The sequence below is a fragment of the Dipodomys ordii genome, unplaced genomic scaffold (assembly GCF_000151885.1).
Source record: "Dipodomys ordii isolate 6190 unplaced genomic scaffold, Dord_2.0 Scaffold1, whole genome shotgun sequence".
In the NCBI taxonomy this organism is placed as follows: domain Eukaryota; kingdom Metazoa; phylum Chordata; class Mammalia; order Rodentia; family Heteromyidae; genus Dipodomys; species Dipodomys ordii.
Window position 1 is genome coordinate 65,803,624 of NW_012267217.1, and position 27,745 is coordinate 65,831,368.

At 50.8% G+C, this 27,745-nt stretch overlaps 1 protein-coding gene across 1 annotated transcript in view; it reads left to right on the forward strand.

Moving 5' to 3' along the window:
- Agap1 (ArfGAP with GTPase domain, ankyrin repeat and PH domain 1) overlaps window positions 1-27,745 on the forward strand; it is a 345,764-nt gene that overhangs the window by 288,589 nt on the left and 29,430 nt on the right. Inside the window, exon 17 of the mRNA XM_013023308.1 lies at window positions 911-1,133. Within this exon, the coding sequence (XP_012878762.1) occupies window positions 911-1,133 (223 nt within the window). The remainder of the gene's footprint in view (window positions 1-910; window positions 1,134-27,745) is intronic.

The window sequence follows — 27,745 nt, forward strand, 5'->3', positions numbered from 1 at the left end:
TTTATGGAGTTCAAACTGCGATCCTCAGATCTCAGCCTCCTGAGTAGCTAGGATTACAGGCGTGAGCCACCAGCACCCAGCTGTTATGTTTTGTGCGTGTCTTTTGTTAGGGGCAATACAGTTCCCTTTTCCACTCCCCTGAGGTCACAGGCTGCTCCTCTCACATATGTCCCAGGATACGGAGCACTACCTTCTTGAGTATGTACCCATGTTCAATAGTTGGCTAGCTGAATTTCTGGGAAGTTCCTGGTCATTTGCCCTGGTGAGAATAAAAGATGTCTCCCCAGGAAGTCAGATATGATGTCTGCCGGGTTTTGTCCACTGTCAGCACAGACCCGTGGGCCCTCAGGGTCCAGGATCAGGGTCCGGCCCAAGCAATGCTCAAGGGCCCCAAATCGTCCTCTAAATCAGCACGCAATGATGGTCGTGTGCTGTCCATGTGGTGTTCCCAGTGAGCACTGGGTCGTAGCAGAGAGGGTTAGGACAGAAGTTCAGGCAACCAGTGATGCCCTGAGCCTTGCTGTCTCCCAGCTGCCCCGTGTCCACTGCTCGTTCCTTCAAATGCCCGAGGGGACATGTCCCTGGGTCACACAGGCTGCTCCCAGATACTCCTCCCCTGAGGGGAGCCGGGCCTCTCTAGTCAAACTAACACTTGCCATCGTGCATTGTGTAGGAGGTTGAGGTTCCAAGGTTTTGGCTCAAGCCCTATTTGTAATCGTTGCACACTATGAGTCACATCTTCCCAGGTTCCTAGAACAGCTGTGAGTACTGGCCGGGGGGCATTTGAAGTCCTGTGACTCCAGCCTGCCCTGTGTGTAGTCTTAGTGGCTGGCGGTGTCTGAGATTCCCAGGACAAGCAGCAGTGAGTGACGGTAGTCTGATGGCGGTGTCTCCTGTCCTCTTCCCGCAGATCCCAACTGGGCCAGCTTGAACTTGGGAGCCCTCATGTGCATCGAGTGCTCGGGGATCCACCGGAACCTCGGCACTCACCTCTCCCGGGTGCGGTCCCTGGACCTGGACGACTGGCCCATGGAGCTGATCAAGGTGATGTCATCCGTCGGGAACGAGCTGGCCAACAGCGTGTGGGAGGAGAGCAGCCAGGGGCGGACGAAGCCCTCCCTAGACTCCACAAGGTAGGCCCCCCAAAGGTGTGCTACCCCAGGAACCTGTCACCACAGCTCAACAGCTGGGGTGTCCTCAGGGCCAGCGCTCATCAGCCAGGCCCAGCCAACTTGGAGGAAGGCTGATTCGCCCCATGGGAAATGTCTGTGTTTAAGAATTGGTCTTGAGCAGACAGGATAATTCAAACTCCTTCAATTTTTATGTTTGTTTTTAGGCCTTAGGGATTTCTCTTCCCCTCTTAGAAATGTATTAAGCTCCTAACCTTATGAATCTCTTAGTTTAATTAATACATTTCTAATAGGCATAAGCTGTGTTAACACTAATTGTAAATCTTTGATTCTTTAATTTTGTTTGTTATTGGTCTATGTTTAGTAACCAACCATCTTGTTGATAAGCGGCCTCCTCCCTCCCCTGCACCTCCCCCCCTCCATTATGCAGTGAGTATGTAGTAAGAAAGTGTATTTTATTGTCTAAAACAGACTTCGAACACATTTAATCAACCAAAGACCAGCATATAATGTATGGTGACTCCTCATTAATGTTAATTCTTAACCAGTGTAAAAAACGCATTTATTTTGAGGCCATTTAGTTTCTCATTTTTCATCTATGGCTCTTGGAAGCCATTCTTGAGAGCACTCATGCATGCTTAATGTTCTAAGTGGGGTCGCCCGGCCAAGCCCAGCGCAGGCCTGGCCCGGCCCTGCGCAGTGGGCAGCACAGCCCCTTGGCCGCTCGGGGATGGGCGGGTTGCTCCCTGCTCCCTTCTCAGGGGTGCTCTATTTCTGATTTGTTTTGCTGATGGTCAGAAAAGATGAACATTCTCGTGGGTGTCATGGTCAGAGAATAGATCATTTTCTCACAGAGAGAAGAAAGAGTTGGCGGGCTGCGTTGGTCTTCGGTTCAGGTTGACAGCTGTTAACACTGCTCTTCCCAACAGGGCTCAGAAACGTAAAAGAAATTTGTGTTAAAAATCCCATAGGCCTGATGTACAATCTCTCTATATATGCGTTCAACTGTGCGATGTATAATAAGGGTGGCCTACAAACCAAACAAGTGATAGACTTTTTTTTAAAAAACTAACCTTATTCGTAGAAGTACGTAGAAGTTGGCTGGGTTATCAATGATAAACATTCAGAGAAGATGACATTGTGTTGTAATATCTACTTTTTCATAGACAATAGTATCATTGAAAGATTTTTCTGAAAGGGAAAAATAGTAAATAGATAAATGTATGAATGAAGAAAAACGTTGAAGTTTGGAAATTAACTGTTACTCATCCTGCTGCTTAGGTTCAAAAGGAACATGTGCTGTTTTTAATATCAATTAAATCTTTGCTTCTCTAGTTATTAAATTTGGGTACCTAGGTAGGACCTGGTGGTATGCACCTGTAATCCCAGCTACTTGGGATAACAGCCCAAAACCAATCTGGGAAGCATGTGTGTCTTATCTAAAAAGGAATGGGAAAGGGCATGAACAATACTGGGGGGTGGGGACTGACGCCAGATAGAAGGATAAAAAAATAAAGTAAATGTATAGGTTAATTTTAAAGCTGACAGGTACATTGCATTTGTGTCTTTACATTGTGAATGAACAGTATCCAGATGTAGTAGTGTGGGCAGGCATATTTGGGGCGAGCTCTGAGGTGTGGCTGTCTGGCACCTAGTCCGTGCACTTCACATCTTTATAGTGTGGGGACATTTAAGGTTTTTGAAGGCTTCCTTTTTTACAGATGGGGAAGCTGGGCCTCAACCATCTTTTGCCACAGGCCAAGCTGGCCTGTAGTGATTCTCCCAGAGAACTTTTGGCTTTTATCAAATTCAGTAAATACTCGCTAAGTACTTTTTCCAAAGAAAGAAACAGCAAGGTCTGACCTGGTAGTTCATGCCTGTAATCCTAGCTAGCAGCTTCTCGAGAGGCAGAAATCAGGAGGGACTTTGTCGAAGGCCAATCCTTGGGCAAAAGTGCAAGATCCTATCCAAAAAAGCAACTAAAGCAAGCCAGCATGGAAGCATAACTCAGATGATAGAGTGACGCCCAGCAAGCACAAGCGTCTACTTCAAACCCCTCCTCCAGTATGGGGGGGGGGAGGGAAATGAGGACAAAGTGGGAGGAAAGTTAAAGTGCTGGTGTGGAAATGAGCCTCCCCAGGGCCAGTTGCAGAGGCCAGGGCTCTGTGGAGTTCAGAGTGGAGGCTGTCTTACAGCCAGTGTGCTTTGGAGAAGTTTTCATGCATAAAGGGTTTCTAGGCTACTCTCTGGAATATGGGTTGATCCTCAAGGCCTGGAGTAGCATAGAGGGGTGAACATAGAAGGATGGAGCAGCTGAGCCAAAGCAAGACAGCGCCAGGAAGGCTCGGGTGGCTGCAGGGGGTGCATGTCTGTCCTCTTGGGCTGGGCCAGCGTCTGAGAACTAAGCTCTTACATGTGTAGCTTTCTGTTTTTCCCAGCGTTATGATGTGCTACCATGGACAGGGAAGCGGGGATGGACACGGCCACAACCAAGCAAATGCCCAGAGAGCTTTTGAGCCTAGGACTGTTACTGCATTTTGTTGTTGTCATACAGACTGAAGTCAACAGCCAGCAGGGTGGTTGGAAGAGACAGAGGCCACCTGGAGGCTGCAGTGAAGGTGGAATCCACAGGGAGCTCAGAGTAAAAGCCAACAGAACGTAGCACCATAGGACACTGGCTCGGTGGGGATCTGCTGTCTCAACCCCTTCCACACTTCCCACACTGGAAATGAACATGGCCAGGGTGGGCAGAAATTCAGCCCACGCGGGGTTCAGCTCCAGCAAGAATGATCTCTAACGTGTGTATCTTGCCAAGATGCCATCCCACCACCTACCTCCTTCCCCCCCACACCCCTAGGACCTAACAGTCAATGGTTACAGTCAGTGTTTGTGCCCACCCGAGGAACAGCCCCGCGCTAACGCTCTCCAGAGGGACCCAGACATCTCCCGCGGGCTCTGGTTTGTTCTATTTTGTTCAGAAAATTCATTCTGACAGTGGAATATAATTAAAAATGTACCCTCCTCAGAGACAGGGAAACAGCAGCTCTCTCTGCAAAGAAGCACCCAGTCCCTGAAACAGTTGCCCCTGGCTTCATCCAGTCTGCGGCTGAGCTAGAAGAGCAGGCGCCTGGCCCGGCCCAGCCACCTGGCCTCCAGCCTGCTGCTGCTGCACCCTGTTAGGGCAGCTCTGGACGGCTCATAATTGGTTCCAGTGATTCTCAGGCACCCTGAGAACTGCCGTTCAAACCCAAGCAGTATTGTGATCAATCGAAGCGGACGCGGCTGAAGCAGTATCGACTTCCCATTCCTAAACAGGGGAATCATTAGTCAAGGAAAGCATCTTTTAATTACTCCCAGGAAGGGGAGAAAAAAATCTTTTTGGATGGATTCTGCAACAGCTGCCATTTTTTTCCTAGTACATTCGATATTAAATTTATTGTCACAGGAGGGGAGTGAGTGCCCTTCATCCCCCTCTATAATGGGGCCTTAATTTGGAGGAAGAATCATATTAGAGGAGAGATCAATGTGACAACAATGAACTTTATCTCAGGTACGATTGGGGCCCCTCTAATTGCTATTGATACTATTTAAGCACACACTTAAAGTAGTGACTTCAGATGGGCATGTTTAAGTGGTAGAGAGACAGTGGATGGAGTGGCCTGAGATTGGGATGCTGGAAAGGAGTGTTTGTCTACCTAAGGACCAGGACACCATGACCCTCACTCAACATGTGAACTTGTGTGCTGGATTTGTTTTCCAGGTGGCCAGAGCTCTGAGGCCCCTTGTGAGGACCCTCAAAACTGTCATGTAGGGAGAGTCACTGTGCTCCTTGATGGGACCCTTCCATATGCCCAGAAAAATAACCTCAGATGTAAAGGCATTCCACAGTCGTGTGACTGTTCTGAAGCTGGATGAGTGAATGGGTGGGTGGATGGATGGATAGATGGATGGATGGATGGATGGGTGGATGGATGGGTGGGTGAATGGATGGATGAATGAATGGGTAGGTAGATGGATGGATCGATCGATCGGTAGATGAGTGGATAGGTGGATGAATGAATGGGTGGATGGATGGATGGATGGATGGATGGATGGGGATAAAGCAGCCAACCTGGAGCACAGCATGCTCAACTCCTTTGGGCTCATGGGTGAAGTAAGACTCTCAAGGCCTGCAGTGTAAGCCAGGTCACACCAGAAAACCACATGGCTGTGTTTCCAGGGCTTGGTGATAGCATCCACCCCGTTCTGTATTCTCCCCCCTTCACAGAAAAGCTTGTTGGTTTAACTGCAGTGAAAATAATCTCCTCACAGGATGGAGCAGAGCCCTGTAGGCAGAAGGTACGCGCTGCTTGCTTGTATGGTCGTCTCTCCTTTACCTCTGTCTTTGTCATGTCAAGGGATCTGGCCTGAGCAAGGGTCTGCAGGATGTTGCTATTTGCTTTTGAGCTCAGGTAGCCTATTTTGATGCCATTTGGAGCCTGCTGAGTTGGCCTAGGAAATCAAAGGATCCCAGAAGTGCAGAATTATGATTTCAGCCCCAGGAATGAGCTCTTGGGAGACTCTGATACAGCTGAAATCACGCTTACCTCTGCTCTGCCGTGCTACTTGGAAGGGAGGGAATTGGCTGGTCTGGTACACATTCTTGTCCCTTTTTAGCTTCTCTCTCCCTCCCTCTCTCCCTCCCTCCCTCCCCCCACTATTTGTGAGTTCACCTCTACCTAAACCCCCTCTTGTCTTCAACCTATAAAAAGATGTCGCCTTCACTAGGAAGATGGGCCGCACATCAGAAACCCGCGTGGGAGAGACTGGCCGCACACTTGCAGACAGAGCCGGTCTGCCCAACCGTGGGATTCTGCAAGGCCACTTTCATGTTATTTATGCACATGGAGATATTGATAAAGGGGAAATGTATCCAAACTGAAAATAATTGGATCCCCGCCGCCGACTCTGAGATATTAAAAGCAGCCCCACTTGGCTGTGTCTTTGTCTTGTTAGGTTTGATCATGAGATCACAATGTAGTAATCTCAGCTCAAATTTCTGGCATGAAGATGCGCTCTTCCAAGTGTGGCCTTGGGGAACATGGCTGCCCACGCAGCCCCCGGATTGTCTCATCTGATTATTTTTCAACAGTTCTTGGCCTGCTGAGGTCAATGTTTTGTCTTCTTTTTTTTTCTTTTTTTTTTTTTTGAGTGTTCCTCTATGCTTGACACCTTTTTCTATTCTCTTTCTTTAAATAAAAAAAATGGGGGGGGGAGAATAGAAGAAATAGAAAAAGGGACTTAGCCGTGGTGACCAGAGCCCATCTGCAGTTGGGTGGCATCTGCTACCCACATGTCACTTCCCTCATTAACAAGCAATTGAATTAATTAAATGCTACTCAGAACACGCATAACAAGCTACCGGCAGTGTCCAAATTAGCACTGATAATCAAGGATGATTTCCTTTATTATCTTGCTAAGTGGTGTGCGGACTCTGATCTCCCTGCCTGCCCTCATCTATTTACATACCCCCAGCTCCTGCCTTTGGAAGCGGAGGTTATCTTACCTAGTTAATTTGCCACGATCACCGAGCATGGCGGATTGATGCCCTACCCCACCACCGCTGCTGCCACTGGAGCACAGGCCCCCCTCGCCGGCTGCCCTCCCCCCACCCCCAGCCTTTGTATCTCAAGCTCCCTGATAAATTAAAGGCCACCCCTGTGGTCTCTCAAGTGAGTAATAGAGGCAGAAATTTCATTTTGCAACTGGCTGATTTAATGATCCAAAGGGTAATTAATGGCCTGATTATCTTAATGTTAAATATGTCCAGCAGCAATTACTGTGACCTCCCGCTTGTCAAGGTCCGGGCTGTGCTCTTCTTTCAATTAAGTTCTCTGGGGTTTAATGGTATGAATAAACTCCTCTGATTCTATCATCCTGGACGTGGAGGGTTCAGGGAGCGGGGGGCTCATTTGGAGTTTTAATCAGCCTGCCTTCTACTCTGGCAATCGGAGTTTAACAATTACAGCAAGGACACTTTAACTTTCTTCTTGCCTGAGCCGAGCCCCTCACTCTTGCGCACGCTTGTGTGTGTGAGAGAGTGAGTGTGTGTGTGCGTGGTTTTCAAAGTAGTTATGTGCACGTTTGTGTCAGTGTTGTGAGGGAGAATTCCTGTTTGTGGAGGAAGCCGCCATGCCCATGGAGCTCGTCTCTTCTGATATAAATTATCATGTGAACGCTGTGGTTTTTCTGTTTGACAGGCTTAATTAATTGGCAGGAGCCCCCGAAAATGACAGCGCCACTAATTGCAGCTCAAAGTGAATTTCTGTCATCGTGGTGTGCCTGTCGGTGGGCTCCAGCCATGGAGCAGGGCCGCGCTCCCCGCCCCCCACGCCAGCCCCAGCGGCTGACTCGCAGGAATGCCGTCTGCTTGCAGAGTGACATTTACTGCCAATAAAGTTTATACGTCTGCAGCGCTACAAACCCAACAGCTGCCCAGGGACCTCGGCTCTTCTGAAGATAGTTGAGCAAGTTTTCTCATAGCAAGCCGAGGCAGAAGCAGACTGAGAGCCATAACTCGTGGAGCAACCCTTCCCTACTACATGGACCTCATTAGCCCATTGCCAAATATGCTGGAGTTTACTAGAGCTCTGGGCCCAGATCAGAAATCTTCTACTATAAATATTAAGCCAATTAGGAAACTGTACAAATGAGAAGTACGTGAACGCTGCCTTAAAAATAATACCTGTAGATTACACTGACAAGGTGGCACAGCTGTACCTAGCCAGCTGCCAGGGCAGGCGGGATTCGTGCTCGGGCACCAGGCTTTCTGTCTCACAGCTCAGAGTAGCCCTCCCCCTCCGGTTGTGAGAAAGGAGAGCTTAAGAAGATTCCCCATCAGGTTAAGCAAAAAGGGACCCCTCACGCCGTCAGTCTTTGAAGCAGATGGACCAAGTGGTGCTCTTGGTTTACAGTGCCGTCTGCCATCATGAACACGGTATTTATTTGATCCTGTAGGAAAGTGGGAACCGGCCTGACTACCAGAAGGCTGTCTTGGGTTGAAACCCTGTCATTTACTCTCTGAAATGTAGCCATGGAGGGGAGGGGGGGGGGGGCTTCGTGCAGCCCTGACGGCTGTCCTCCATGCTCTGGCCGCGCTCTGGCCATCTCCACCGTGAGCCTCGCTGGCTTAGGTTCTGGGGTGTGGGCCGGCCAGTGCCCACAGTCACGCCACCTGTAGATCAGTTCCTCCGGCATCTCCAGAGGGCCGTTTCTCCCAGTGCTGCTTGCACTGGAGCTCTCCCCTCATGAGAGAGGAAGGGTAAACATGCCCAGAGTTCCAGCCTCTGCTGAGCACAGCGCCATCATACATCGCGAGGCTACCTTATCTAACAGCAGAAGAGGAAATGTGGGACGAGACCCGCAAGTGGCATCTGAGGGTCCCGTCCACCCTGCAGGCCTAGGATATGACTCCCGGCCCTCTCCTCCTCTGAGCGTGGGCGCCTGTCCCCTCCTGCACTCCCGCAGCAGACTCCATGCCGGCACAGGGGGAGCAAGACTCCTGCTCTCCCCCAGGCCCACACTGTTCCCGAGGCCTCAGCCGTGTGCCCGGGTGGATATTCCTGTCAGTGGTCCATGTAAGACCACAGGATCCTCCCCAGTTACAAACCCTAGCTGCAAGCCAGCCATCAGCGGCTCACAGCTCTAATCCTAGCTACTCAAGAGGCTGGGAGCTGAGGATTAAGGATTGAAGCCAGCCAGACAGGAAAGTCCATGAGATTCTTCTCTCCAATTAACCACCGGAAAGCTAGAGGTGACGCTGTGGTTCAAATGATAGAGCACAAACTAACCTTGAGCAATAACAGCTCAGGGATAGTGCTCAAGCCCTACATTAAGTCCTAATACTGGCAGTAGCAGCAGCAGCAGCAGCAGCAGCAGCAGCAGTAGTAGTAGTAGTAACAGTAATACAACCTCGCCACTCACTCGTAGTAACTGAAGTAAGAAAGCAAGGCACCCTTCAAGTCAGACCAGCACTTCATGTCTGATCTTTATGCTTGTGAAGTCTTGGTTCTCTGTAGTTGGCACCTATTCTACCACCTTTTGTAAAGAACCACACTACCCACTGGAACTGTTGGCATCAGCCAGCCCAGGTACGGATCCATGCCTGGCTTTTTACAGACCCCCATTCCACTCCCACCCGGGGCTCACTCCAGCAGTGCCCCCACCCTGTGCTACTTGTTGAAAACGTGGATCCTGGACTTCAAAGGTCTCCTAATCACCTTTTATCTGCATGATGAAGCGTGGAGCCTGGCCAGAGGGTGTCCAGTTCTCATTTCCTGACCAGCATGTTCTGTGATTCTGATTAAAAAACAAGCTGCTCCTATGTAAGACAAGATTAGTCATTATTCCCAAATGTGTACTATGAAGAGTTAATGCTAAAAGAAAACAAGATTCACGATGTTTCCTAGGCTTCTCCTTGTTTGGAAAATGCAGTCAGCGGAGCACATGGGTCCTGCACGCTGTAGGTAGGAGGAACAGATGGCCATGTCCTCCCCAGGGCATGGGAAGAGATGGAGATGTGGTCTGAGCTCTGCTTCCTACCTGCACGGAGGTTCCCTAAGGTTTGCCTTTACATGGAAATACAGGCTTTAAGTCCATCAGCAGCTCTCCAGCTAACATCCTCAGGTAGGCCCGTGTTAGACTTTGACCCCAAGATGATTCTAAGGAATGTTAGATTCTGAGAGGCTCTTGCCCATAGCAGGCGGTATGCGTGCAACTATGTTCGTGTTCTGTCTCAACCCAGAATCAGGCATTATTCCTGACTTTCTGAAACTGAGAACATAGCACACAGCAAAAAAAAAGAAAAACTCCATGAGATCACTACATGAATAAAGAAAAAAAAACTATGGGATCACCTCAAGAAAGACAGAAAATTCATTGGACAAAATCCAGTCACCTGGTACAAGAATTCGGCAAATAAAAGGGAAATTCACCCCACACAGTGGTGAAGTACTACGTACTTTGCGCCTGAGGTGAGGAACAAGACAAGAAAGCCACCATTTCTATTCAGCATTGCAGGATGTTGGGCACAAAAAAGAAAGCAAATGCATTCAGATGACGCAGGAACAAGTAAAAACCTTCTCTCTCTGTGGATGATACAATGTCATGAGCAGAACATCTCCTAGACCCCAAAGAAATGATTGCAGTAACAATGAGCTGGACAGGACAGATGGATACCAAGACAACATTCAAAAGACTCAGATGTGCTGGGCACTGGTGGCTCACGCCTGTAATCCTAGAAGCTGAGATCTGAGGCTCGAGATTCAAAGTCAGCCCAGGCCAACAAATCCTTGAGATTCTTATTTTCAGTTAACCAGCAAGAAGCTGGAAGAGAAAGTGTGGCTCAAGTAGTAGAGCACCAGTCTTTTGCAAAAAAAGCTAAGCAAAAGTACAGAACCCTGAGTTCAAGCCCCAGAACCAGCACCAAAAAAAAAAAACCACCTCAGTTGTGTGTCTATACGTTAGCAACAAATATGCAAAATAAAATGAAGACTAAAATTCTACCTACTCTTAACAAACGCAAGAAAGCATTCTTAGGTATACATTTAATCTGTACACAAAAAAATGAGAGCATCATTGCAGGAGATCAAAGGCAATGTGCAGGACGAGACAGTGACATGGGCGTTAGACATGTGTAACTCTCCCCAAGGCAAGGCGCAGAATCTGCACACTGTCTTTGAAATCCATGTTGCAGGACTCATTTAAAATCGGGAGCGATTTTAAAACTTAGTACAAAACCACAGTAATCCAAGACCCTGTAGACCCAGCAAATGCACAGATGCTCATGACCAAGTGGAGCTGAGAACCCAGAAGTGACCCACAGCCACAGCCAAGGGGTTTTCACCAAAGGCACCAAGATAACTCAAGGAGGGAAAAGGGCTTCTCTCCACAAGTGGTGCCGGGACAACTGGTTGTCCACACACAAAGGAATGAAGTGGGGCCCGTCACAGGATGAGTACACATTAACTCAGTGATCAAAGAGTTGAATGCAAAATGTGAAAGCATAAGAGTATAAGCAAGCCGGGCGCTGGTGGCTCACGCCTGTAATCCTAGCTACTCAGGAGGCTGAGATCTGAGGATCACGGTTCAAAGCCAGTCCGGGCAGGAGAGACCGTGAGACTCCTATCTCCAATAAACCACCAGAAAACCGGAAGTGACGCTGTAGCTCAAGTGGTAGAGCGCTCGCCTTGAGCTGAAGAGCTGAGGGACAGCACCCAGGCCCAGAGTTTAAGCCCCACAACCGACAAAAAAAAAAGAGTATAAGCAGAAGCCAAGGAGTAGTCTTTGTGACTTTGAATTTGGCCCTGGTTTCTTCAACATAAGATCCAAAGCCTAAACAACACAAGTAGAAAACAAACGGTAGATTTGCGTGAAGTTAAATGCTTTGTGTTGGATTCTCTACACTATGGAAAAAGGGATCTGAAAAAAACCTCTAGTAAAGGCCTGGTATCCTTAATGTGTAAAGAATACAACTCAACAATAGAAGAAAAATAAATTTATTCTAAAAGGAAGGTGTATGAATGGCCAGTGCACACAGGGATGCTGTCATTGCTCAGTGGGGAAATGCAGATCGGAAGCTCGCCGAGGCACCACTCCACACCCTGTGCGGTGGTTGTGGTCAGCTGTGGCAGGCGTTGGTGGCATATGGAGAAGCCGAGACCCTCAGACACTGCTTGGGACGAGGTTCAGTGGTGCAGCCACTCTGGAAAACAGTCCAGAACTTCCTCAAAAAGTGAAAACAGCCGGATGAGCATGGTGCTTCATACTTGGCTTCAGAGAAAGATGCTCTGACGCCAGGAACACAGGACAGGCCCCAGAGGCTCAGCAGAGGCCCTAGCACCAGATGAGCACATGGTCACCTGCAGCAGCGGACAGTCAGCCGGAGGTCCAGAGAAGGACACCACCCAACCTCAGGTCCCCTGGCACCCAAGTTCTTGAACTGTACATCCACACTCAGTCATGTAGATTGAATACGAAAGGCCCAGGAGAGCAGTCGGGGCATCTGTGGGAACTCTCCAAAACCTCCAAGGGCAGTCGCTGGTGTTTGCAGGCCGACATGTGCCATGGTTATGAGATTAGGAGCTATGTACTCAAAATCAGAAATGACATTCCCAGTAGGGAAGATGAACTGCCTGTAATTGAACCCGTGAGTTGGGCCAGGCCTAAGATAGGCTGTGGCCTGTCACCAGAGTCTGCAGAGAAGCTGAGTATGGCTTATGATGCAAACTGTAGCTGCAAAGCCATAGCACACACCTCCATCTGGCTTTATCTTGAGATGCTAAGCCCAGGAAAGAGCCTGCCCCAAACCAAACCCCTGGAAGCAGGAAAGCTCCCCCCGCTGGTAACTGTGGGGTCCTTTAAGTAATTGGAGCCAAAGCCAGCAGGGTTCTTGTAATGTGCCAGGGGTGGAACCGCTGAACTGCAGCCAAAAAAAATGCATTTTCACCTCAGATTCCCAAACTGTATTTTCCCACGATTGACAGAAAGGAGGAAGAAGCGCCCCCTCCCTCCCCCCAGGGCACACACAGCGAGATGAGTCGAACAGAAGACTTGAAGACAGAGCACTGCAAAGCACTGGAGGTCAGCCTGTAGTAACTGCTACTGTGTTGCCAGAAAAGCCCTTGCTGTTGTTTGGAGCTTGCTTACAGGTCTTGAGACAGTCAACTGCTTTAGGGTATAGGGCATCTCAGACCATCCTCATGAGGCAGTGCTCCTGAGAGCCCCGGGGTCAAAATGAGCCTCATCTGTACTCCAGGGTCTCTGAGCTAGCACGACGGACCGGCCCACCCCTCCGTAGTAACCCTGGGCTGACACTGACAGTACTTAAGTCAAAATACATACAAAGCACAGGCATTCTTGATTTCTTACTTTAAAAAAAATAAGATTTTACATCAAGAAAAGTAGAAGTGAGCTCTAATGTGATTCTCTGTCTCTAGTAATTGTCTTAAAATAGCGTGTGTGATTTTACCATTCTCAGTCTTCCATTTGCAATCAGGCAGTGTTGCTCCCGTTTGTTTCATGGTGTTGGAGTTTGGACACAGTTGCATGGATCCTTTTTGAGATGAGGCCTCACTTCTGCCTAGGCATGCACCTCAACCATGGTCCCTCGCAGTTTTTGCTTCCGGGTGTAGCAGGGACGACAGGTATATGCCACAGCACCCAGCTTCTTCCACTGAAGTGGAGTCTAACAGACTACTACTTGGGCTGGGCTGGAGCCTCTGGCCTCCCAACCTCAGTCTCCCAAGTAGCTTGGATTACAGATAGGAACCGCTGGTACCTGGTTCATGTTACTTTTTAATAAGCCGGTTTCATGTTGGCAGGACATGTATGAGATGTTTGAATCACCTGGCATCAACCTTGTTCTCCAAAGAACAACAGAACCAGCCTCTGGTTTTATAGTTACAATTATAACTGTTTTATAGTTACAATTGGGGTCATTCCTCCAACAATTGTGGTAAAGGCCTATAGAGAGAACCATTCCAGGCAGGAAGAATAGGGTGTTCCGGGAATCGTATCAGGACCTGCAGATCGAGGCAGACACAAGCTTTGTATACCTGGTTCAGGCCATCAGTCGCCCGTGCCTTGCGAAGGCTGCTGTTTCTTACCTGAGATCGGGTTAAGTCGAAGGTCTGCCTCCCACCTCCTCCTAACGCTGCCCTGGCTGCGGCTCTGGTCCCGTGCCGACATTGTGGTGTGCTGTGACAGTGCTCAGGCACAGGGCAGCAGGTCCAGGTGGCAGCTGCCACTCTGGAGTGGACCCAACCTGGACGAGCCGCACAGCCATCTCTCCAGCGACAGCTACAGGGCGGCTTGGGGCTCCACCACATGAACTTGGGGTACCAACGCTCACCCCCCCTCCACATCTTCGGCAAGGTGTCCTGAAGTGTCTCCGGCCCAGCAGCTCCGGGCCCTTCCCATGGAAGGTGGGTGGCCAGAGGCCCTGCTAGGTTCCCTGCAGGTCCACAGCACCGTCCCCATGCCCAGCACCGTGCAGGTTCCGTGCCTGGGTCTCATAACTCTTGTAAAAAGCGGCAGCCAGGAGCCCCTCGCCTCATGGTCTGCCAAGGTAGACGGCCATGTCGGACTTGTCCCCAAGGCCCTGCCCCAGCCCCAGCGCCCCGCGGCTGGGCTGTGGAGGAGGGGTGAGCGGGGGTCGGCAGTCAGCTAGCGTGACATTGGACAGTGGTGAGATGTCATGTGCCGTGGCTGTGCCCTGTGTGTCGCCTTCCCCACGCAGCCCTGGCCCGGCCCCACACACTGCATCTTCTTTCTGACACTTGGTGATCACTGGGTCTTCTCAGCACCTTGAGAACCTTTGGCTAAAATTGTCATCTTCAGCCTTACCCGGTGCTTGGAAAGCAACCTGCCGCGTGTCTCGTGCATCTCCTGTGGCTGGACTCTTCCCCCCCTGGTGTTCAGAGCCCAGGGCTGCAGGTGCCAGTGCCAGGCTCGTGCCCACTGTGGCCCGGGAGAGGCCTCTGCCCTGGGCATGGGCGCGGGGTTGGTCTCACTCACTGGAGACACTGGTTTCACTCAGCCTACAGCCTATCACTGTGCTTTTTTCTGGTAAGAAGAGCAAGTCTCCTGGTAGACAGAGCCTGTGGGCAAAGCGGGGCCAGGGGAAAGGGGGTCCAAAGGTGAGAAGGAGACTCCTGGGCTCCTGGTGGTACTGGCAGCTATCACTCAGCAACACCATGCTTAGAGTCGCTTTCTGACTTCTCTTTAAAGATAAAGTCAGGAAAACGGAGACAGAGGCAGAAGCCATCAGGCCCCCTTCTCCCCCACCCCCACCCCGCCACCCCTTCTGGTGGCCTCCCTCTGCCCACAGCAGCCTGATTCCCAAGGAGTCTGTGTTAGAGGGGGTGAGGGCCCCCAGTGGAGACGAGACCTGGGACGGGGCTGGGGGTAGGTAGGTACCCCAGGAATAGGCCGGTGGCCAGGCTGGGTGAGTTTTATCTGGGGTTGGTGCTGGTCACACAGAGCGGGTATTGTGTCTCTGGCCTTCTGTGGGTGAGGCCAGGAGGCGGGGGTGCATCCTGCATCCCAGGCCAGGCCTGGCCTCCGCCCGCTGGCCATCGGTCCCGAGGGCTGAGAGGCAGACATGGGCAGAACCAGCCTGGCACAGGGGAAGGATCCTGGCTTTGACCTGTCCTCAAGAGCCCCCTCCCTAAGGCTTTGCTGCCCAGGGGACACGTGGGCACGGGCTCAGTCCAGGGGGCGACGGTGCCACACTGTGTGACCAGCTGACCTTCAGCGTGCCTGCGCACCCTGCCAGTGTCCTGGGCAACTCTGGGCACGGACCCCTGCAGGTGGCAAGCACTCACTGCCGCTCTGCCTTGAACTCTTGCCCCGCTGTCAGCTCTGTCCCCGGGTGCATAGACACTGCTGTCCACCACCAGCCGGCGGGGGCAGCCCCAGGCCGCGTGAGCGTGGGAGAAAGGAGGCATTACTCTCAGGCGAGGTGAAGCCAGCCCTCCTTGAAACGTCCCTTGTGGGCTCATGGCCGCACTGTGAAGTGAACCCCATTGCCAGGGAACAGGAAGGCCATGCCCAATGCCCTGCTCCGCGGACACCCTCCACACCCAGCGAGCCCACGAACCTGCCTTTCTCCCGTCACCCCCAACAGCAGCAGCCCAGAGGCATGGGGGTCCGCACTGCGCAGGCGCCGGGGGTCTGGCTGCTGGCCTCTGGCGCACAAATGGAACAGGTGTGGTCAGACCTCGTTGGCGTGGGGACCTGACCTCTGGCCTGGCCCACTGTCGGCCATCTTCCCGCATCCAGTTCCTGAGCCCCAAGACCCTGCAGACACTAAGGCCCTTGTCCTCACCTGGAAACACACCAAGCGTGTCTGCCTCAAAGGAAACCAGATGGCAGCTATCTGAGAGCCCCGTGCAGGAAACTGGGGAGGGGACAGGAGCCTGGGTGCCCTGGGGCAGGTCAGAGGAGCCCACTGCCCCAGCCCTCCACAGAGCCCTCCGGCCTTGGCTCATCTCCATCCCTCCCAGCTCGTGGGAGGTGAGGCAGGCCGGGACACACAGCCCCTCCAAAGCCATTCTGACTGAAAGCCACCTGCTGTCACCACCACATGGCAAAGGGCTCTGTCCCTGATGTTCCCACTTGGGAGAAGCTGAGTAACCCCCTGGGACATGTGCAGAGCACCCCACCCCGCCCCCGTGGGTTTGAGTTAGACAGGGCGGCAGCGACTGCCCCTCTCCCCCCCACCATCCTCACCGCCTGCTTGTTACACCACCTCCCGTGCTGCCTCAAAGAAAAGCTCCCGAGATGTTCTGCTTGCAGGCAGCCCAGAAACCTTTGCATCAGTCCCTCCCGTCCAGCCAGATGTGGGCAGCCAGTGATTATCAGAAGGGAGGCGCACAGGGGCCAAGGACCGGCACTTTCACTGTGCATACTGACAGTGCCAGCCTGGGTCTGGGACCAGCATGGGTCCGATGGTTGTCGGCAGGGCGCTTTCAAACACCAGCTCCTGCTGATTCCCTGATGTTGAGTCTCTGAGCTCCCTGATTCCCAGGTTGACTGCGTGCAATGCCAGCTGTGACGCAGCCCCCAAAGCCCCACACGCGGTCCTCCAAGCCCTTCCATTGGCCGCTAGATGGGTTGTCACGTCACTGTAGCTCCTCCGCCTTGCTCCTCTGGGATGCCCAGGAGTAGATCTCTGCCACAGGCCAGGGCCAGCACTCTTGACAGAGCCACTGCCAGCGGCTCTGCGGGCTGTGCTCTCCAGGCCTGGCATATCTGAACACCCAGAAAAACCCCTTCTCCCCATTGCTTGGTCTTCTGGATCCTGTGCTTAGAGTCCCTTTCTGACTTCTCTTTAAAGATAGAGTCAGGAAAACAGGGACAGGGGCAAAAGCAAACTGCATTCTGGGACATGCTCCCCCAACTATGGCAGGCACTTAACTTCCCATATCCATTTACCAAGACATAAATCTCAAAAGCCCTGACTCAGCCAGGCGTCGGTGCTCATGCCAGTCATCCTAGCTACTCAGGGGGCTGAGATCTAGGGATCGCAGTTCAAATGCAGTTCAGGCAGGAACATCCACAAGACTCTTATCTCCAGTAAACCATCAGAAAACCAGACATGGTGCTGTGGCTCAAGTGGTAAAGCGCTCTCCTTGAGCTGAAGAGCTGAGGGACAGCTTCTAGGCCCAGAGTTCAAGACACACAACCAACCAAAAAAAAACAAGCCCTGACTTGGCAGCGGAAGTGAGGGCACACAGGTGACCCACAAGTGTGTCTTACCGTAAACATCCAAGTCCAGCGCCCTCCTTGGGAGGTGTGAGCTAACAGAAGCTGTCACAGCTAGCTTGCCCAGGACAAGCAGATGGCATGATCTGCTGGCCTGTCAGACTTGTGTATTGAGGCACAATGTGCATGTCACATCGTGCACGTGTGCTGTGTGCAGTCAGGGTAGTTTGATACCTGCACACATCTGTTTGTACTTCCCTCACCCAGGAAACCTCCTGTGCACGCCTGTGCACGCCTTCTCTCCTCTCTGTCCCCCGTGTTCACTGCTGCAGTGGATCTGATGTCCGCGTTAGTTCTGCCTCTTCAAGGAGTTTGTAAAAATGGAATTATGTATATTTTTGTGACCAGCGCCTGCCACTGACAAATATAGTTGAAACAAAGTGCATATATACCAATGCCATACTTTCTGCTTGTTTGTTTTTGCAAGGGAATGTCTGAAAATACCACATCTTCACCAGGTACCCTGCGTGTGTAGTTGTGGTTGAAAGTTCTAACTTGGAAACAGCGGGCGGGGTCACATCTCCCTACCGCTGATTTGCTGAGCCGCTCAGGGCTGGGGTGGATGCTTATTTGCTGTCTCTGTGCCTCACTTCCCCGGTCTGCAAAATAAGGGATTTTAGCACCTACTTCATTGTAATGATCTTGAGAATTAAGTGAGCAGTATATACAAGCCTAAATTCCTAACTTTTCAACTAAGGATCTCAGTTTTATATAAATATTATGTTTTATTTAAGGAAAAATCTCCACACTTTTATTTAGAAAAAAAGAATTAGCAGAGCTCATGTTGATTCTTAGAATAAGAATTTGGGAGGTGCTTGCTCTTCTGTGCGCCTGACGTCCTGCTCTCCTCTCGTCTTCCTGGTTGGCTCCTTCTTCCATTTCTCTTCCAAGTGTGGAAATCTCCCTTAACGGGAAGAAATTTTCCAAAATCTTACTTTACAAAGTATCTTGCAATCTGACTTGTGAAATTGAAACCCCCTTCTACAACTACTTACTAAAAATAATTTTAGCCAGACGCTGGTGGCTCAAGTTTGTAATCCTAGCTACTCAGGAGGCTGAGCTTTGAGAATCACGGTTCAAAACCAGCCCAGGCAGGAAAATCCGTGAGATTCTTACCTTAAATTAACTGCCCCAAAACTCCAGAAGTGGAGCTGTGGCTTGAAGCTCAGGGACAGAATCCAGGCCCTGAGTTCAAACTCCAGAATGGGCACATAATAATAATAATAACAACAGCAATAATTTTTGGAAGTGAAAAGAAAGTGTCATGGTAGGCTGGTCATGGTGGTTCATGTGTAATTTCAGCCATGAGAAGCAGAGACCAGGATGGTCATGGTTGGAGGCCAGCCTGAACAAAAGTTGGCAAGTTCTCATCTCAGAAACAAGCTGGAGGGGGTGGCACATCCAGCCTCACAGAGAATAACAAAAAGCCAAAAATAAAGCTAGAGGTATGGCTCAAATGCCAAGGTCCTGAATATAAATCCCATACTGCCACATTAAAGAGTTGTTTTTATCCGATTGTGCTTGCTTTAAAGTCCTACATCACATGATCGGAAACATTGATCAGTATAGGAATTACACAAAGTGGCCAGAAAACTTCATCAATATCTATGGTAATTACACCAAGTAAAAAATTGGCAAACTTTATCAATATCTGCAATAATTACACCAAATGATCAGCAACCCTTATGAATCACCAGTACTGAGCCTCTACGAAAGACAATTTAATTCTTTTCTAATCAAGTAGTATGGCACTGTATGTTACATACATGCTAAACTGTGTGGCCAACCCAAGAGAGACATCTGTGTGAAGAGGAGGAGACCACATTTCTTAAGGAAATCGGTCTATAATCTTCTCATGTGAGGTGAGGCCGCTTGGTGCAAGGGTTCTTCACGTGTGATTTGTAGAGTCCAACAAAGAAAGGTGGACCTCAGAGTGCTCAGCGCCTAGCACATTAGAGCCCGAGACTTCAAGGCCAGCAGTGGTCTTGTGCCAGCTCATCCAGCAGAAGAGGGCGGTGCTGTGTGCATTCCCAGAAGACAGAGCAGCACTTACCGAAACCAGCTCATTAGCTGCAAATCTGGGCAAAACATCCGATGCACAAAAAGTACAGTTTTGATTCTTAAAAATAAGAATTGCTAGTGCTGGCCAAGGCCTGGTGGACGTGTGCCCGTGTCCACTCCGCTCAGCCGCCCACTGCTGGTAAGATGAGCAGAAGCCCTTCCTGGAAGGACCTCGGCAATGGGCACCTACGACCCTGAGTATGACAGGGTTTCTGTGACCCAACAGTCCTCCTCACATTTATCCTAAAAAATGAAGCTGTGTGCAGGAAGAGCAATGTGTAAAATATTCAATCACATCACTGTTTGTACAAAAGTCTTCAAGCAAAGTCCAGTATAGAAATGTTTTAGGAAGTACAAAGCAATTTAGGGTAAGATTGATAAACCCTTAGCCAAACTAAGCAAAAGAAAGAGGGAAATGACCCAAATTATAAAATTAGAGATGAAACGGGTATATCACGACAAATTTCCATATCCTTGGAATACTTATATTCTAATTAACTGGGAAATCTGCAAGAAACGGATAAATTTCTAAGCCCACTTGACATATGAAAATTGAACCAAAGAGCTATTAGCCAGTTAGAATGGAGAAATAATAGATTCTGCCAACCAAAAGAGAGAGAGAGAGAGAGAAGGACTGAGCAGACCTTTAAACCAGCGCTTCTCAAAAATATGTCATCTAACCAGGTGCAGGTAGCTCACGCTTGTAATCCTAGCTACTATGGTTCAAAACCAAGCCTGATCTCCACAATCTGCAAGACTCTCATCTCCAGTTAGCCAGCAAAAAGTGGCTCAGGGGTAGAGCGCTAACCCTGGCTGGGGGAAGCTGAGGGACAGTGCCCAGCCTTGACCAAGCCCCAGAATTGGCAGAGAAAACAACAACAATAACAACAACAAAAAAAAACACCATGATATAAAGAAAAGGATAAAGAGAAGCCAGTATGATCCTGATAAAGACCCAAGAAAAAATTAAACTATAGACTTCTTCATAAAATCCTTACAAGCATTGGCCATGAATTGAAGAAAAGACCATACACTATGAAGAAAAGTACCTTACAAATTGCACTTTATTCATTGTCATTTGTAATTGTTCATGGTGACTTTGTGGGAGAGGAAGTTCTGACTTCTTACGGCTTCATTGTTGGCTGATTTCCTGCCGTGTAAGCTTTTGCCACATTTTTCGGAGGAAGGCTTACAGGAACAGCGTGCGGCACTGACGAACGGCCAGCCCTGCCTTTCCCTGAGCAGGAGCAGGCCGGGCGGCCCGGGGGCGCCCTGGCTCACTCTCGGTGGCGCCGGGCTCCCGCCTGGCATCCGCTGGCCCTGCTGTGTGCTGAAAGTATTGAAGCTGGAAGAGCCTCACACTTGAACTTGATCCTGTGCTGCCGCCTCAGCTGGGCGGCCTTGAGACCGCCGTCCGTCCTCTGTGTCCGGGGTTGCCAGGCGAGGGTAAGGTTGGGGCAGCTTCCAGGAGCCTTCTTCACCGTCTCTGTGAAGGGACATGAGAGCGAGCTTGTAACCATCTGACTAATTCTGGAGGACTCTTGGCAGGGAAAGAACATCTCCAGAATTATGGGTTACTCAGAGACCTCAGCGTAATTACCGAGCTACCTTATAACCCCACAGCTCCTCCCCTTGGTGTCTACACATGAGAAATGAAACCTCACAGAAACTCGCCAAAAAGGGTCAGCAAACCGGCATGGCCCTCAAGTGAAGAACAGCTGAACAGCATGGTCTGTCTGTAGGACCGGTTGTTGTAAATGAACAGCATACCCGCTTACAACATGAGTACACTTTCCACATCACACTAAGTTGTAACAGTCCACTCACAAAAGACTTGATGCTGTGTGGGTCTACTTCCAGGCTATGTCCCGGATTGCAAACCCATAAGGACAGAAGTGGACTCGTGGTTGCCAAGGGGTGGGACGGGAGAAATGGGGGGCAGCGACTGCTGGTGGGTGTGGGATTTCTTCTGGAGGCCATGAAAATTCTACCATTGATTGTCATGACGGTTACCTGATGGCCAAGACTGCATTGTGCGCTCTGAATGGGTGAGTGGCGGGCTGTGAGAGTTACAGCTCCACAGAGAATGTGCCACGTATTTTAAGCAATGAGCAAAAAACCAAACACGATGAGTTCTGATATTTTCAATGAAGCTGGAGGAAAGCTTGCTCCCAGGGCAAACAAGGGCCATTCAAGAAACCCAAGACTTCACCAGACGGAAGAAAAGATGGGAAGCGAGGATCGCCGTGGGCTTGGAGGCAGTGCGGGCTCATGCCTTGGGCAGCCTCCCCTCCCCCCACATCCCCCACTGCAGAACCAAGGAATCAGAGACACCACAGGAAAAGATGCGGTTGGAGATTACAGGAGGTCTTTAAAGCTGAGTAGAGCGCAGTGGGCTTTGGGTCAGTGCCTCAGCCCCGGCCTTTCTAGGAAGGGTCCATGTCCTCATGGAGGACATTAGTTCAAGGGCCACTGGGGATGGAGCCTACTTGCCAGAACCACACTGCAAGCACTAGAGTGTGAAATCCACCTAACCAGGCCAGCCAGCAGGTGAGCGAGAATCTGCCGTGGGAAGGGCTGGATATTTGTAACAGCAGTGGAGATGGGGCATCTGGGCCCTGGAGTCTGCTGCCCGGCCGTCTGGAAGAGGCACGGGCAGCTCCCAGAAAGTGAGCAGGGAAACCCTAAGCTGCCTGCTGCTTCTACAGGAAATCAGAATTTTTCTTGGTCTTTAAAAAAACAACAACAAAAAGCTAGAGCTGGGCAGGCCCTGGTGGCTCACACCTATAATCCTAGCTACTCAGGAGGCTGAGATTGGAGGATTGCAGTTCAAAGCCAGCCCAAGCAGGAAAGTCTGTGAGACTCTTATCTTCACTTAACCACCCAAAAGCCAAAAGTGGAGATGGGAATCAAGTGGTGGAGTCATAGCCCTGAGTGCAAAAGTACAGAGACATTGCCCAGACCCTGAGTTCAGACCCCAGAACTGGCAAAGGAAACAAATGCAATAGTTTGGAATCATCCACTGTAGTCCATGAGTACCAGATGATTCTCCTTCAAATGCTGTCTAGCCAGCTCTGGGAGAAAGCCAGATTTGCCCTAGAACCCAAATATCTTGTGGATTTCATGAATCAATGCTTCCTCTCTCCAGCAAACCTCTCCTTGTTCACCGCCCTACCACCCCCATGCTGGGAGACAATCTGCAGCGCCTCCCACCACCTCTGGAAGTGTTCTCATCTACGCACCGGCCTCCGGCCTTGTATTTTCCTTCCTTTCTCGTCATCTGCATCAGTGCTGCCCACCTTAACTGTGAGGTGTTTTGTCACCTTTCTAGTAGTCACATGTTAAGTAAAAGAACCTGGTATGCCAGGTGGCTCTCACCTTAATTCTAGCTGCTCAGGAAGCTGAGATCTGACATGCACAGTTCAAAGCCAATCTTGGCAGAAAAGTCCATGATTAACCAGCAAAGAGCCAGAAGTGGAGTGTGGCCCAAGTACTACAACACCAGCTTGCAACAGGGGGTGGGGGGGGATCCAAACACAAGTCCCAGTACACATACACACACACACACACAATTTTGATACCATCATTAATCATTAATTAACCCAATTCTGTTAAAGTTCTCTTTGAGCATGGTAATCAATATAGCAAAGTATTAGTGAGGCTTTTCTGCCCCTCCTTCTTATTAAGGCTTTTGACGTCAGCATTCTTCAGCACAGCACATCTGAGTGGGACCAGCCCATCCGTGAGTCAGGAGCCACAAGTGTGGCCAGCAGCCATCATTGGGACGTTGTGGTTCTCGGTGGCGTGTTGGGACAGGTGCTCTTGCCACACCGCTGTTGGGGCCGAACGTGGGATTAGGATGTCTGGGTTTTACACCATTTGGGAAATGGGTCAGAGCTTACTGCTTTGTAAGACCGTATAATGATGCTCACCTGTAGGAGTGTTAGGCGATACCTGGGAATGGCTCTTCCTAAAGCAACCTGGGTTCATTGCTGGTGTCCACATAACAGCTCTGCACACAGCAGTCGCTTCATCTTCGGGAAGCTCGCTCTGTTCTTTAAAAAATACATAGTAAATGGAGCCCATCCTGCTTCTTTCTGGGCCTGCAGGAAGCTGCACCCCAGGGTGATATTTCAGTAGGTAGCCTAAAGTCTCTCTGTCCACTCTCCCAGACACATCCCAGCTGGAGAGAGCCTGCTCTGGCTGCCGCAGCTCCCGCTTGGCGTAAGGATTGCCTGCTGGGGCTCAGGCTGCCCAGGGCCGCTTTGCCGTGCCGGGAGCATTCGAGGTGGTCACAGCTGGAGTGAGGAGCTGGCACGGCACTGGGCACACAGAGGCCGGGCATACTGCACAGCAGGAGCTCCCCACAGAGCAGGAGCAGCATTGGCCTGGCTAAAAGCCCTCTCTGAGACTGCAGCCCTCCTCAGTCCCCCAGACAACTGGCTGAAGTCCCCGTGGCGTGGCCACACCCCGAGTCCTGGGAGAGGATGGGGAGTTTGCAGACCTGCCAGGTTCGCAGGGAGCTGCAGCCGCCGTTCCAGGGCCTGACCGCGACAGGAAACTTAGAATGGAGGTTAAGGTAGCTCATGTTTGGGGGGTCAAGTGCCATCTGTTCGCTTCTGTGCTGCGTCAGCTCGTGGTGGCACCAAAGTGAGGCGCATGCAGAAGCGCATGTGCACGCGCGCACCCCAGGCGAGGAGCCAGGCTAATCCAGCCCAGTCAGGAGAGAAGGAACATCTGTGTGTTCTTAAGGCCACGCCTCCTGACCCCATGACCTCCCACCTTTCATGCAGGAACTCATCAGACAAGCCCCATCCAACCAGAGCAGTCACCTTACACCCGCCTTGCCCTGGAAGGTTCTCTGGCCCTTGCTAATGCGTCCTCCATGTGCTTTCCTGCCCGGCGCCTCGTCTTACAGCCCCATGTCACAGGTTATTTTGCCAACTCCCAGTGGCTCACACCTGCAATCCTAGCTACTCAAGAGGCTAAGCCAGGAGGATGATAGTTCAGAGTCAGCCAAGATAAGAAAGGCTTGTAAGGCTTTCATCTCCAGCTAACTATCAAAAAGCAAGAAATAGAGCTGTGGCTCAAGTGGTAGAGCACTGGCCTTGAGCAAAAAAAGCTAAGGGACAGTAAGCATGCCCTGAGTTCAAGCCCCAGGACTGGCACAAAAGTCATTAATAATAAGTCAGTCCGTTTTATGGCATGTAAATTATAACATCAATAAAGCTGTTAAGGGGGAGAAGACTTAGTTCTGCCTGCCTCCACCCCAGGGGGCCCCCAAATGGCTTAGAAAGCTAAAGAAAGCACCAGACACAAAGACAGCCTCGTGGGGGTGAAGCACAAAAGGCCCTCCTCCTCACTCCAGTCAGCCAGATGGGAAAGAAGACGAGAACCTGTGTCCCAGGCTCTGGGCCCCGACACGGCAGGCCCCTCCTCAGCCACAGGCCGTCCCTGTCCCTGTCCCCTCTGTCCACAGAGGAGAGACAGCCAGGACACGGGGGGGGGGGGGGGGCTCAGGATCTGCATCTGGAGAAGAAGCGCTGGCCGTGAGGCAGCAGAGTCTACACAGACCTGGGCTTGCAGGCAGCTCTGCTCCCTAGCAGGGCCCTCCAAGGAGACCATGCTTCCTGATTAGATCTGGAAGATGACAGCCAGACGGTGTCTTACTGCATCGATTGCCAGCTCCTCCCAAGCCATACTGACCTCTGCGTGTCGGCCAGGGTGCCAGGTCATAGCTGCGCCTCCCCAGCAGGCTCCTGTGAGCTCCCGTCCCCATGAATGGTGATGGATGCTTCTGGGAAGAGGGGTGTGTTTGGGAACTGAACACAGCCAAACAAAAGAGGCTTCTTTATGGTCTGTTTGGTTTGGGGGTGGGGGGACACCAGTGCCAGGGACCTTCTACTGCACGTTTCCCAAATGAACCTTTCCCAGAAGAGATACCTCCAAACCATATGTGTCCTGTGTGTGTGTGTGTGTGTGTGTGTGTGTGTGTGTGTGTGTGTGTGTGCATGCATATGCTCTCCCTTCACTCTGTGCGTGTGTGTGTGTGTGTGCTGGCCACTGGTCATGAGCTTGTAAAGGCTGCTAGGAAGACCTGGGCACAGAAGATGAACCCTGAAGGAGTGTGTCCCCCCAAGAGGACCAACAGAAATCCTCAGACAGAGGTGGTTGCTTCTCTAGTCCTGCAGCCAGCCCGAGAAGCATGGACCCCTGAAGAATTTCCAGGCTGTGGGACGGGGCTTGGGGAGAGACCATGTGGCCCAGAGGAGCTCACACTGCCAGACACCAGGTGCAGTGATGCTGCCCGGTGGACCCTCCCTCCCCCCCACGCATGCGCACTGCCTCCCGGTCCTCCTGAGCCTGGGCTCAGGAGACTTCTTTTGTTGCCCCAGCAGATAACCATATACGTGGGCTTTCAAAATATCTCGGTTTTATGCCAGGCTCCAAGGCTCCTGTCTGTGATCTTAGCTACTCAGGAGGCTGAGATCTGAGGATCTTAGTTTGAAGTCAGCCAGGGCAGACAAATCCAAGAGACTCTGTATCTCCAATTAACCAGCAAAAAGCCAGAAGTGGTGTGGCTCAGCCTTGGGGTGGGAGTGGGGGACAAAAAGCTAAAGGACAGCGCAAGGCCTTGAATTCAAGCCCCACCCCCCAAAAAAAGTAACTGCGGCATAACTCTTGAGTTCAGAAGTCCGCAGCAAGCCCCAGTTGTGTTGGGAAGGGCACAGTTCCTGGCTCCCAGAGCCTCGAAGACAGACAGTGCATCTGTCTTCCTCCCAGCTTCTAGAGCCTCTGAAGGGTGTCTAGAAGCTCCAGGGAGTGTGCACCCCACTCTACAAGCTTTGTAGGTACCCATGCCTTGCGGTCCACAAGGTTTGTAGAGATTCAGCTTTGGCCTTGGCCTGACTCCCTCTTCCCCTCCTCCACCCCTCAGACCCCCTTGTATCCAACCAGCCATCCAGAGAGCCCCAGACCACCCTCATCACATCTGCACAGAAGGCTGGTCAGGGCGGAAACCGTCGGCCACACCATGCCATCCTATCTAGACGTGTGGTTCACGTCAACCCCTGAGAGCAACCACAGCCCGCTCCGCTCTTGCCTCCATCTGAATGCGTGATATTGATACAGACTGGGACTCTGACAGAGTCTGCATTCAGAAGCAGGGTCATATCCACTAAGGAAGATTCCGGGCCGGCATGAGTACTCTGCCCACAAGAGCTGGACTCTTTCCTGCCATGCCGTTGACCACCAAGATGTACTGTGTCTTGAACTCAGGGTCCGGGTGCTGTCCCTGAGCTTTTCTGCTCAAGATTGGCATCCAGCCACCTTTTTTGTGTGTGATTAGTGGGAGGTAAGAGTCTTGTAGCTGTTCCTGCCCAGGCTGGCTTCAAACCATGATCCTCAGCTCTCAGCCTCCTGTGTAGCAAGGACTACAGGCACGCTGGTTCCAGAAGCTCAGTGGACAGCTGCCTGGGCGTGCAGGGCTGACACACTCCTTTTGAATCATGGACGCTTGTGCCGTCTCAACAGCTGCAATGTTTTCTCCACTTGTCCGAGAGCTTCTCTGGCGTCAGGATAGGGGCAAATTGTTATTGAGCAGTTGCTGACAGCAGCCACGCCTCCTGATCTAAAGCCACCAAGTCATTACTTTCAGAGCATGGTCATGTCTCCAGTAGAGATGCATGACTTTGGCCTTGAAACAACTCACTAGTGAAAATATGTGGATGGTTTAAAAAAAAAAAAAAAAGTAATGTTTCTCTCAGTTAAAAGTTCTGTAGTTTTTCTGCAAGGCAATTATCTGTATGAAATACTTTTTCCCCCCTTTTAACAGAATCCTATTGCTAATGAACCATATTTTGGACATGAAATTGTTACTCAGAAGGGGGAGAAAATGTCATTATCCACACGACCAGCAATAGTGCAAGCATTTGATGGTCTAAATAGAACATTCTTTTTCTAGGGGAGATGAAAGTGGTCGCCTCCCATTAGCCTATGGAATTATTTTAGAATTGGGTTTTAATCCTTGGAATGAGAGAGAGGATAGAACCCCAGTGTAGGTTCTGCACATGGAAAGTCAAACCTGAAATGTACAGCTAGGTTATAGAGGCTAGCACGCCTCATCACTAATCCAAAAGAAATATGAAAAAAGAGTTGTTTTAATGTTGGCAAAAGGCTCCATGAAAGGTACGGCTTCCTCCCTGTGGTTCCCTCTGGTGTCCTTGCCCCTGATCCCATTTGCTAGACGT